The 12,259-nt window shown below is 31.0% G+C and overlaps 1 protein-coding gene and 8 non-coding genes across 10 annotated transcripts in view; all 9 read left to right on the top strand.

Moving 5' to 3' along the window:
• The window catches only part of LOC143069076 (pre-mRNA-processing factor 39-like), a 28,936-nt gene that overhangs the window by 12,832 nt on the left and 3,845 nt on the right, over nucleotides 1-12,259 (top strand). For both annotated transcript variants that reach the window (XM_076243523.1, XM_076243525.1), the window contains 4 exons: nucleotides 110-169; nucleotides 5,069-5,253; nucleotides 7,819-7,911; nucleotides 8,653-8,779. In XM_076243523.1, coding sequence (XP_076099638.1) covers nucleotides 110-169; nucleotides 5,069-5,253; nucleotides 7,819-7,911; nucleotides 8,653-8,779 — 465 coding nt within the window. The remainder of the gene's footprint in view (nucleotides 1-109; nucleotides 170-5,068; nucleotides 5,254-7,818; nucleotides 7,912-8,652; nucleotides 8,780-12,259) is intronic.
• LOC143069897 (small nucleolar RNA SNORD53/SNORD92) lies at nucleotides 2,029-2,109 on the top strand. The gene has a single exon (XR_012976516.1). It is a non-coding gene; the product is annotated as a small nucleolar RNA SNORD53/SNORD92 (small nucleolar RNA).
• On the top strand, nucleotides 3,401-3,481 carry LOC143069896 (small nucleolar RNA SNORD53/SNORD92). Its single transcript, XR_012976515.1, has one exon. It is a non-coding gene; the product is annotated as a small nucleolar RNA SNORD53/SNORD92 (small nucleolar RNA).
• On the top strand, nucleotides 4,651-4,731 carry LOC143069894 (small nucleolar RNA SNORD53/SNORD92). Its single transcript, XR_012976513.1, has one exon. It is a non-coding gene; the product is annotated as a small nucleolar RNA SNORD53/SNORD92 (small nucleolar RNA).
• Nucleotides 5,702-5,782, top strand: LOC143069895 (small nucleolar RNA SNORD53/SNORD92). Its single transcript, XR_012976514.1, has one exon. It is a non-coding gene; the product is annotated as a small nucleolar RNA SNORD53/SNORD92 (small nucleolar RNA).
• On the top strand, nucleotides 9,098-9,179 carry LOC143069886 (small nucleolar RNA SNORD53/SNORD92). The gene has a single exon (XR_012976505.1). It is a non-coding gene; the product is annotated as a small nucleolar RNA SNORD53/SNORD92 (small nucleolar RNA).
• Nucleotides 10,654-10,736, top strand: LOC143069892 (small nucleolar RNA SNORD53/SNORD92). Its single transcript, XR_012976511.1, has one exon. It is a non-coding gene; the product is annotated as a small nucleolar RNA SNORD53/SNORD92 (small nucleolar RNA).
• Nucleotides 11,593-11,675, top strand: LOC143069891 (small nucleolar RNA SNORD53/SNORD92). Its single transcript, XR_012976510.1, has one exon. It is a non-coding gene; the product is annotated as a small nucleolar RNA SNORD53/SNORD92 (small nucleolar RNA).
• LOC143069890 (small nucleolar RNA SNORD53/SNORD92) lies at nucleotides 12,139-12,221 on the top strand. Its single transcript, XR_012976509.1, has one exon. It is a non-coding gene; the product is annotated as a small nucleolar RNA SNORD53/SNORD92 (small nucleolar RNA).

The following is a 12,259-nucleotide window of genomic DNA, read 5'->3' as shown; positions in this document are numbered from 1 at the left end:
ACTACTATGTATAGGAGGTTATTTAAATCGTGCAAATTGAAAAGAGACAGCTCAATTTGAGAATTTGAAATCTAAATAAATTGTCTATTTCTCTTTTGTAAATGTGTAGATAAAGGTTGATCCAGAAGCTGCCAGAGAAGTGTTTAAACAAGCTATAGAAAAAGATATGGTAAGCATTTGATGGTCAGCTTTTACATTTCATCGTCAAATCAAAACGGAATTGTTACACATAAGGTACATCAGTTTATATGATTTAAAACATACTCACTCTGAACAACGCTAAAATAAAATTCATTGTCTGAAAGTATATTCCCTGAGTTCATATCCAAATGTGTCATATTGCAGCAACAGTGGAATTAACTCATCTTGTAACAATTAAAACACCATGGTACTCTACAATGATAGTTCATGCAGTACTGATGATGCAAAGGACATGGTTTCGCACATATATATACTGATAATAATGATTTCACCATCCTTGGCTGTCTGAACTGTATGGGACACATTTCCTGCATACACACATTAATGTTTGAATAACTCATAGAGTTCGCGAAATCTTTTTTGCCCTGGTGGTCCTTAAAGAAAATCTGCTGGTCATCACTATTAATTTTTTTTTGAAAAATACTAAAATTGTGTCCTATTCAAAATTTTGGTGGTAAAATCCTGAGGACTGCCACTTTTCGCGAACACTGAACTCCTTCCTTTCACTTTGTTAAAATGTGTACAGAAATAAAAATGTAAAAGATTGAGGAGCTTGTTTTTCTAGATCTTATCAAAATAATTCAAACAAAACATTTCACCTGTTATAGTAGCTTCGCCTGTGTCGATATACATATTTGGACATTGAATTGTCCCATTGAACAAAAACAACAGGAATTATTTTATTACATTTTATTCACTAGGATCTCATATTTCTCTAAAGATTTTGTTTTACGAGTAGTTGCTCTTGATCTTGGTGAGCGTGAAATTTGGAATTTTTATGAACATACTGTTCTGTGGTATTACTAATTTGCTCTTGTTGGATAATTCTACTATTTACCTCGACCTATAGTTTACCTACATCTTCACATCATTTAGGCTCTTATGAATTTTTAGTCTCATTTGCATTCATACCCCATCTTATATTTATACTAGTACTACATGCATTTACATAATCTAGAAATGCTTTAAACAGAGTTCACTGTGTGTATTAGGGATGAAGGAAAGGACATGGTTTTGCATATTTATACTCATAATAATGATAAAATGTAGAGAGTCTTATAACAACAACACTTTAGGGACTGCTGCAGAAATTTATTGATCGACATGTTTCGGTGCCTAGGGCACCGTCATCAGGATAAAAACAATACATAAAATCATGTTGAAGTACAAAAACGGGTTCTTAAAATTTAAACGTCACAATGTTACAATGGTAAGTAACGTTATTAATAGCAACGTACTGAAAGTGAAAGTGAGAGTTCATTGCAAGTATGTAAATAAACTATAAAAAGAAATTAAAATAAAATGTTTTTGTTGTGAAAATGTTTGTTAAAATTATTCTGCCAACATGTGTGTGTCCTCTTGCATCGTGGAAAGAATAATACAATAAGTTGTCAGGCTGTGTATAGACTGTATAGGTTGTGTGGTCTGAATGTTCTGTTAAATTTACATTCGAAATGGTATGGAATTGCTGATAAAATGTCGTCTATTTTATCTACCGTACTACAGAATCACCAGGCGTTGGTTCATTTTCGTTTGTAATTGATCATAATAATGATGATTACACCAACTCTTTATAAACTAAAATATTTAAACAGTAATTTAGATTTTGTTTCATTACATTTTCATGTAAAGGCTTTTGAATGTGAGTCGCTATAAAGATAATAAGTAGATTGGACTGTGTAAGCTTGGAACACATGTTTTTAAAGTTCTGTGATGTTTTTGTCCTGATCATGCTTGTTAGATAAACCTACTTGTTTTTTATTACCAACAAACATATTATAAAATAAATACTTTCAAGTTTCAATAGACTTATTTATTGACTTTATGCAGTAGTGATGAAGTAAAGGACATGGTTTCGCAAACTTATACTGATAATAATGATTACACCAACCTTGGCTGTCTGAACTGTTCAAATAAATTTTAAATATCAGTAAATAGAATATGTTTTAATAACACTTCCATGAAAGGTCCTTCAGATGAGAGTCTAAATTGGTCCTTTATAAAAGTATCTGTCAGTTGGACTTCCATTAGCTGAGTCTTGGTTAGCAAGTTGGATAACAACTTTTTACTGAAACCAATGATATTACTGTGACATTTTATTTCTCCTCTTTGATTGTTGAAGAAACTTCGAATTAAACCTTTAAACAGGGTTCGTACGGGTCCTTGAATCCTGGAAAAGTCATGGATTTTTATTTTGGGGTGAAAAGGCCTTTAAAAGTCATGGAAAGCTATATTTTCGTGAAAAGTCCTTGAAAAGTCCTGGAAAGTTATTATTGCTTGAACTGTAAACTTTATTAGGTGTCTATAAACATTTTGCGTAGTTTTTGTCGAAACTGTTTCCTCAATAGAGCTACAAACAAGGTCCCAGTCTTGGTAAATGTAAAATAAGGATTTAAAAATTCGTTTCTTCATAATTTTAGGTGAAAATATATGACTGAATCTGGTTCCCTGTAATCCCATAATTTTTGCAGTTTGCTTCATTTAATAACATTATCAGTATAAGATACCAGTTATAGGAATATTTTTAAAAAATGGCTTGATTTGATCAGTTGATACGAGAAAAATGCCAGGTAACTGCCATTTTCAGTTAAAATGGTTGGAAAAACCAGAGTACAACAAATGGCTAGTGAGAGGGAGTAACGATTCAAAGGTAAAATGCAGCCTCTGTCTGAAAGAGTTTGACGTTTCAAACATGGGAGAATCTGCCTTGAAAAGCCACTGTAAGAGCTCCAAACACATCGAGCTCTCAACTAAATCAAAAAGTTTGAACATATCTGAATGGTTTCAAAGTGGGTCTCCAGTTACCAGTAGTGTATCCAAACAGCTATCGAAAACTTTGGATGAATATTTCAAAACTTGAATAAATACTTTTATACTGATGTGTAGGTCATCCTCTTTCAAAGAATCTCTATTTTACCCTTTGGTTTCCTGTTTTTCTGGGTATGGAAATTTCATAAAACATCCTTGAAAAGTCATGGAAAAGTCCTTGAAAAATGGAACAAAAAAGATGTATGAACCCTGTTTAAATAACCTATAGTTACCTTAAATCCACATTATTTAGGCTCTGGTGGCTAGTTGTCTCTTTGGCATTTATACCACATTGTACCACATATAAATTGTATACTAGAAGCAATCTTTTTACTGTTGCAACATATATTTAGATGCACTAGAAGTGCTTTAATGGTGAATTGCCTTTATGCAGTAGTGATGAAGTAAAGGATATGGTTTCGCAAACTTATACTGATAATAATGATTACACCAACCTTGGCTGTCTGAACTGTTCAAATAAATTTTAAATATCAGTAAATAGAATATGTTTTAATAACACTTCCATGAAAGGTCCTTCAGATGAGAGTCTAAATTGGTCCTTTATAAAAGTATCTGTCAGTTGGACTTCCATTAGCTGAGTCTTGGTTAGCAAGTTGGATAACAACTTTTTACTGAAACCAATGATATTACTGTGACATTTTATTTCTCTTCTTTGATTGTTGAAGAAACTTCGAATTAAACCTTTAAATAACCTGTAGTTACCTTAAATCCACATTATTTAGGCTCTGGTGGCTAGTTGTCTCTTTGGCATTTATACCACATTGTACCACATATAAATTGTATACTAGAAGCAATCTTTTTACTGTTGCAACATATATTTAGATGCACTAGAAGTGCTTTAATGGTGAATTGCCTTTATGCAGTAGTGATGAAGTAAAGGATATGGTTTCGCAAACTTATACTGATAATAATGATTACACCAACCTTGGCTGTCTTAACTAGTCAAAAGAACTAAAATATCTCACAATGGTAGAATTTGTTTCATGACAATTTCATATAAGGTCCTTCAGAAAGGACTCTTAAATGCACTTTACTTTATAAGGGATATATGGTTGAACTGCTATTAGCTGAATTTTTATTTACTGGAAAAACACATATTTTCTGATATTTTCTGTTCTGTGTTTTGTTTAATGTACCAAGTATAAAGCTATACCTGTAGTTGGCTTGCATCTTCATTATTTAGACTGGTGGATATTTGTCACATGTGCATTCATACCACATCTTGTTTATAAACCAGTAGTACTCTTTTTACTGTTGTCAATATTCATTCACATATACTAGAAAAAATAGTAGATATTTGTGCAGTGGTGATGAAATAAAGGACATGGTTTCGCAAACTTATACTGATAATTATGATTACACCAACCTTGGCTGTGTGAACTGATATATAAAGTAAAACATTTCAACAGTAACTGATTTTGTTCATGACTTCATGTAACGGCCTTTGAATGTGAATCCCTTACCTAGAACTCTGTTAGCTTGATTTCCACTGACTTTCTGGAATTGTAATGAAATACTGTGATACGTCCTTGCTTATTTGTGCCTGATAGATAAACCTTTTCACCAACACTCTGTTTCATATTATACAAGAACTACTTTCAATAGAGTATTGATTTGGTTCAGTAGTGATGAAGTAAAGGATATGGTTTCGCAAATTTGTACTGATAATAATGATTACACCAACCTTGGCTGTCTGAACTGTTCAAATAAGTTAAAAGATTTAAATATTGATAGATCTTGTAACGTTGAATGACATTTTAGTTAAAATTCCTTCAAATTTCAGTCTTGAATGCTCAATCCATTACTCCATAAGGGAAACAGTCGCACGTCTGTAGATGGAACTGGAGTAGCTTTTAAAAACATGTTGAAAAAAGGAACTGAAGATTTTTCAGTCTCTTTTATAGAAAGACATTTACTTGACGTTAATAAAATTTGTGGTTTGATTTACCACGGAATATGTGAAACTTGAAATCTCACATTCAAAATAAATGATGTGTTTTGAATTTTTTATTGTAATAATTTTGTTTTTATTTTGTAGGGAAATCTCAAGTTATACCTTCAAACACTGGACTTGGAATATCAATGTACTCCTGTTGATGAAGAGAAGGTCAACATACTGTTTGAAAGTTTATTGAACTGTGAAAACTTCTCATTAGAAACTAAGGCAAAAATGTCCCAAAGAAAATTGGAATTTTTAGAAGATTTTTGTACAGACATAAAAAAGTAAGTTACTATGGAAAACCAGTAGAAAAATGATTTTGTGTTTAAAAAAAAAATTGTTAAGTGATCTAAAATACTGTTAATTCAGAAATTTTTGCGATGTTTTTAATATTGGGAAAATTGTGAAAGGTTTATAATTGCAATTATTTAAACTCATTATGAAGTTTTTATATATGTATTACAGCTTTTCTATAAATGCATGCAAAGCAAATCTTTGATCAACTTTCTTGCTATGTTTGTATGGATGTTTGTGTGTCTTAAATGACAAAATTGCAATAATAAATGCACAGAATGATTTAAAAAATTTACAGTATGTATGTAAACTATTTCCCAAAAAAATGGTTTTGTGGATTGTGACAGTAATGATGTATACCTCTGAAGAATTTCTCAAAGCAAAAGGATGCCCATGAAATAAAATCATAGAAAAAACAAAAAAAAAGTATGAATCTGACAGTGGTGATGAAGTAAAGGACATGGTTTCGCATATTTATACTGATAATTATGATTACACTATCCTTGGCTGTCTGAACTGTACAACATAAGATAATTGTGCATATGTCTTAAAGTGATTATCAAAAAATTAACATAGAATAATATATACACACACAAAAAAAACATAAACATACGACAAAATAGTTTTCAGATATTTGTACTAAGAAGCATGATCAGATTTAAATATATGGATTGTTTTTATCCAAAGTAAAATAGAAACTACCAATGAGGCCAAAATAAAAAGATTGTATGTTTGCCCAAACGCGACCGACCCAAAATAAACCCGCCGACTCAAATTCTTTTTTGACGTTTTTTTGAAGAAATTTTTTTTTTTCGGAATTTTTTTGGGTCCGCTCCGTCATCGTACAAAACTTAATGTTTGTCGTCTTTGCGTTTGAAAGTAACTGTGAATAAGATTAAAAGAAAGCGTATAAGAGACGCAGTTAATCGATATTCGATGTTCTCTGTTTTTATCTTCTGATTTAACAATGTTTAACGAACGTAAAACAGTAAAACATGTGAAGTGGCACAGTTTTTTTACGCTGAAGATGTCTGTACTACCAAACCCTTACCTATATGCTCAATGTTAATTTCATCGTGTTATCGAATATCTGATAAGAATATTCAGGTAGATTTGTTCAAAACCATGTGCAATCGAATATTTTCCATGTTATTCTGACAGGAAATGGATTCGGAAGTTGCGAATTTACAATCTTGCAAGAAGATTTTGTTTTTACTGAATAAAAAGGAATTATTTCTTGATAAATTGTTGTCTTTAATTATAATCTTCCTTTATCATGTAAATTAGATGCCCTTTTATTCAAATAGTTCAAATTTACAAGTCTCATTAGACAAGATCAGTACGTTGCTGTTTGGGAGAATTTGATAAAACTATAATTGCTCACAGAATCAGAAATATAATCTTAACTGAATGTAACTCCTTCTGAATAATTTATTGCAATATAAATATAAATCCCTTTTGACCAGAGAAATCTGACTTTTGTCAGAAATATATTTTTTTTCACATGTGCAAAAGTAAAAACATGTTATGGACGCCATATTGGATTTTTATACAAATTTGTGAGGAAGCCTCTAGAACCATGACCTAAAAATAAATAGTCTTCAGAAAACGTTAACTTTATGCAATTATATTTTATCAATAATGATTATTTTCAAAAATTTAAACTTGATTATTTAAAGAAATATAATTATAACAAATACGTTTTTAGTTTGGAGATTCTACAGAACATGCCTTGATCTATTTATAGCCAAATTAGTTTACCTGTGTGATAATGTAAAATATATATTTTTTTTTCAAAACATAAAAAAGACACAAACTAAGGATGGTAGATAATAATTCATATAAATATTTTAGGACATTTAATCTATTTTAATAGAAATAGGATTTAAAAACTGCAAACAAATTTAATCATTACATAATCAGCTGATATTTTTTTTACACAAACATCGTGTTGATGGAACTGTTGAAAATCACTTCATAAATCCACCAGCTCTTTCACACAGTTTGCAATTGTCAGGGTTATAAACATCTCAGGATACAAATCATATAGTAGACTAATTTATTTATAGAGGTTTTAAATTCATGGCTTTTGGTTGTCTCTACAAACGTTTGATGGAAACAAAAAGATAAACTGTTTTAAGATCTTTTAATAATTTCATGCAAATTCTGATAAAAAAAAAAAAAAAAAAGAATTTGCCTACCTACCTACCCACACCCAGTCATCATGGGTCGGGTTTGGGCAAACTGAAATATTTTTAATTGTGGCCTGACTGTTTAAATTGACCACTTGATTGTTAGTTGCTGTGTCAAATATTTCATGTATGTTCAAGATGATACAGCACTGAAAGAGTAAGATTTGTTTGGTGATAGTTGGTTACTTGACCAACAGTTGAAAATATCTTCATCATATTGAATAAAGATGATCTATGTAAAAATTTAACAAGCTAAACTTTGGTCTCAAGAACCAAAGTCGGTTCAAAATATTTCTCACATTTTTTTTGTGTATTAGGGCAACTAATTTGACTTTCTATCTATTATGAATTTTTTGCTTACAGATTAAAAGATGCTTATGATGAACACCAGAAATTGATGAAAGATTTACACACAGAGAGAAAGAAAAGAAGTTATGATGCTGCTAATTATACACAGTTAGTATTGGATTACAAATTGATTTTATTATTTTAAAGAGTCATCGGAAGAAAAAATCTTTAATTCCTGTAAATAAGGTTGTTATACAATTCAACGCAACTATGTTCTCATAACACTAGTCTTTCAGAATTATTTTCTGTATGTGCTTTAGTTTCTCAATTTATACTCTATATCTTATCATTTATGCCATTATCATGATTTTTAGGTGTTACATAACTTTCAAAAATTAGATTATTAGTCTCCTTAATTGTCTTTTTAAATTGCAATTCTGTCTTTACTAAAAACATACAGGAATTTTGATATATGTATTTTCATCACATTATATGAAAAGAAACTTCTTGAAAGGGGCATGAATATATACATTTATGAAACATTTTTAGATATATATTGAATCTGAGCTTTTCCTCCATGTCAATATGGGCAAAGGCTTTTCTGTGACTTTTGGGAAGAACAACTAGTCAATTTTTATGAAATGTGTGTCATAATGTTATACACCTTATGCCTTCTTTTCATTGGGGCTATTTCAGAATATCATATTGGAGGGTTGAACACTACATGGTATATTTTTTCTGTGGATAATTAGAGTTAAAGCAAATACAATTCTGATACAAATGAAAGTTATAGTTATCACTGCTGGGGTATAAAAAGATTTATCCAACCCAACCATACACTCTTTCCTGGAATGGCCAAAGTTGTAAAATATGTCACTCCTTTCATTCTGTTGTTTAATATTTGAACAGGAGTATGAGTGAAGAGCCACCTGAGAAGAAACAGAAAAGTGAACCTCCAACAAATGGTGCTAGTGAGTCCATGTCACAATCTGCTGGTACAGAACATGGAAGTTACCCATACTGGGGATCTTATAATGTAAGTTTTACAGCTGAAACCACAAATGTGTTCAATGATTTTCTTAAACGGGGTCTGTTTCAATTTTTATCGGCTGTTGAAAACAAGGTGAATTTTGAAACGCAAATGGAGCATGCTCAACTCACCTGATGAATTTTGAAGACAATAATTGTGTCTTTTGTTAAAGCCGGAATGTTGACCTTGATACGATTGGGGTATTTTATATATTTTTGTTTGGTGTCCAGTAGATCAGTTAAACGAGGTACATAATTTACAAACCAAATGAATCTAAATTTAACATTTGTACTGTGCAGAGAGATAATGATGTATTATGTAAAATAGTAGTGATGAAGTAAAGGATACGGTTTCGCAACTAAACCTGATTATTTATTGATGACACTTACCTTGGCTGTCTGAACTATTTTTAACCGGATTTTTGTGACAAAAATGTCGGTTATTGATTTGGGGATGTACGGCGGCCGGGCGGGCGGGCGGCAATCAAATGTTGTCCGTGCATTAACTCATGAACCGTTTAACCAAAGCTTTTAAAATTTTAATATGTTATTACTGACAACTATACGAAGGTCAAGTTCAATAATGGCGATTTTGACTTTTACCGTTCAGGAGTTATGGTTCTCGAAAGGCGGCAATCAAATGTTGTCCGTGCATTAACTCATGAACCGTTCAACCAAAGCTTTTTAAATTTTAATATGTTATTATTGACAACTATACGAAGGTCAAGTTCAATAATGGCGATTTTGACTTTTACCGTTCAGGAGTTATGGTTCTTGAAAGATTGAATAATGGAGTTTTCAGTCGTGTCCGTGCATTTACGCATGAACTGTTCTACCAAAGCTTCCCAAATTTTAATATGTTGTTACTGATGACAGCATGGAGGTCAAGTTCAATAATGACGATTTTGACTTTTACTGTTCAGGAGTTGTGGTTCTTGAAAGATTGAAAAATGGTGTTTCCCGTCGTGTCCGTACATTTTCTCATGAACCATTCAACCAAAGCTTTTGAAATTTTAATATGTTGTTACTGATGACAAAAAAGAGGTCAAGTTCCATTATGACGATTTTGACTTTTACCGTTCAGGAGTTATGGTTCTTGAAAGATCGTAAAATGGCGTTTCCATTCACGTTGTTGCATTTACTCATGAACCATTCAATCTAAGCTTTTCAAATATTATTATTTCAAAATGTTGATACTGATGACAAAATGGAGGTCAAATTTGATATTGATGATTTTCACTTTCACCATTCATCAGTAATGGTTCTTGTGATATTACCAGGACACAAATAAATGTTGATAAATCCGGTTTGCTGTCGTTGTGACAGCCTCTTGTTAGAGATTTAATTTGTACCTTGAATTAATTATAAACATTCTGAGTTGAATACTCAAGTATTAATTGGCCTTTTATAGTTTTACATGTTAGTTTGAGTTTATATTTTATGTGTTATTTTCACATCACAAGAATTGGCAGAAAAAGCTCACTTTGAATTGAAATTTTTTCTTACTTTGTTATTTTAGAACTTTTACCATTAGATATTTGGCTTTTTTTCTTAAAAGTATGCACTAACTCCAGTATTTTGAACTGATTTCTTCCTATACCAGGTATTGATGATAGGACTCTTTCTAGCGATTTTTTGAAATTTTCCTTTTGTTATTCCAGAGTTGCAGAACTATTTCATTGAAGGCAATTTTTCACAAATCACCCCCTAACTTCAGTATTTCTGTATTAATTTCCTCCAAACTACTTATTATTGTGGGAATTGAAAAAAGGAAGTTTTACTTGGTGTTTTTGCGTTCAGCTTCAGTTATGAAAAAAACAATTGCATACATAATTGATAGTTGAAGAAAACAGAATAATCTTGTACAATGGCCATTGAAAATAGTAGTGATGAAGTAAAGGATATGGTTTCGCAACTACAGCCTGATTATTTATTGATGACACTATCCTTGGCTGTCTGAACTATTTTAGAGATTTGATGTGAACCTTAAATAAATTATAAAGTTCCAAGTAAAATACTTGAAGATTGTTTGTTTTCAATAAGACCAGAGGCCTTTTATAGTTTTACTTGTAAGTTCAGTTTTACTTTTGACATGTGTTATTTTCACAACATAAAAATTGACAGAAGAAAGCATCTTTTGTTATTTTAGAACATTTACAATAATAAGATAAGATAAGATAAGAATTTTATTAATCTAATCAAGAACCCATAAAGGGCATCGTTTTACAACACAATATGATTGGAAAAAGCAAAACAGAAAACTAATACCATACTATAACGTTATGGACAGGATCAGAGCCTAACACAACATGTGTTTTATATAACTATTATATTACTTCATATATTTTGTTTACATCTGGATCTTATTTCTAAACCTTTAATAATGTAATTTCCTAGGCACATGAGAGTTGGTAAATGCTCATTTGTGAACAGCCATACGAAATTTAAAGTTTATAATAAATTAGAGATAATATATATAATGCAAAATGCAGTCCTAATCTACTATGCCTTAACTGATTTCCTACTAACTTTATCAGATTGTGAATATTGATGATAGAACACTCCCTTGTGATTTTTTTGAAATTTTTCATTGGTTATTCTAGTTGCAGAACTTTTACATTGAACCCAATTTTTAACCAAGCTCATGAGTATTTCTGTATTGATTTCCACCAAAATTTAAAATTATTATGGGAATTGAAAAAAGGAAGTTTAGCCTGGTGTTTTTGCATTTGAATATCAGCTACAGTACTGAAAAAACTATTGCATGAATAATTGATTGTTTAAGATAAATGAATGATCTTGTACAATGGCCAATAAAAATAGTAGTGATGAAGTAAAGGATATGGTTTCGCAACTACAGCCTGATTATTTATTGATGACACTATCCTTGGCTGTCTGAACTATATCAAGAGGTTTGATTCGTACTTTAAATAAATTATTAAGTGCTAAATTATTATTGTGTGTTATTTTCACAACATAAGAATTGACAGAAGAAATCACCCTTTGTTATTTCAGAACTTTTACCATAAATTATAATGCAAAATGCACTCTTTATCCACTTTGCCATAACTGATTTCCTCCAAACTTGACAAGGTTGTGAATATTGATGATAGGACATTCCCTTGCGTTTTTTTTTTAAATTTTCCATTTGTTATTCCAGCATTGAGGTCATTTTTTGCAAATCAAGCTCTTACTCAAGTATTTCAGTATTGATTTCTTCCAAACTTTATATTATTGTCGGAACAAAAAAAATGTTTTTCCTGGTGTATTTACATTTGAATATCAGCTACAATACTGACTAAACAATAGCATACATCATTGATAGTTTAAGAAAACAGAATGATCTTGTACAATGGCCATTAAAAATAGTAGTGATGAAGTAAAGGATATGGTTTCGCAACTACAGCCTGATTATTTATTGATGACACTATCCTTGGCTGTCTGAACTATATCAAGAAGTTTGATTCGTACTTTAAATAAATTATTA

Source organism: Mytilus galloprovincialis, chromosome 3, assembly GCF_965363235.1.
Source record: "Mytilus galloprovincialis chromosome 3, xbMytGall1.hap1.1, whole genome shotgun sequence".
In the NCBI taxonomy this organism is placed as follows: domain Eukaryota; kingdom Metazoa; phylum Mollusca; class Bivalvia; order Mytilida; family Mytilidae; genus Mytilus; species Mytilus galloprovincialis.
The sequence above is the reverse complement of the archived record's forward strand: the minus strand, read 5'-3'. Positions and strand labels throughout refer to the sequence as shown.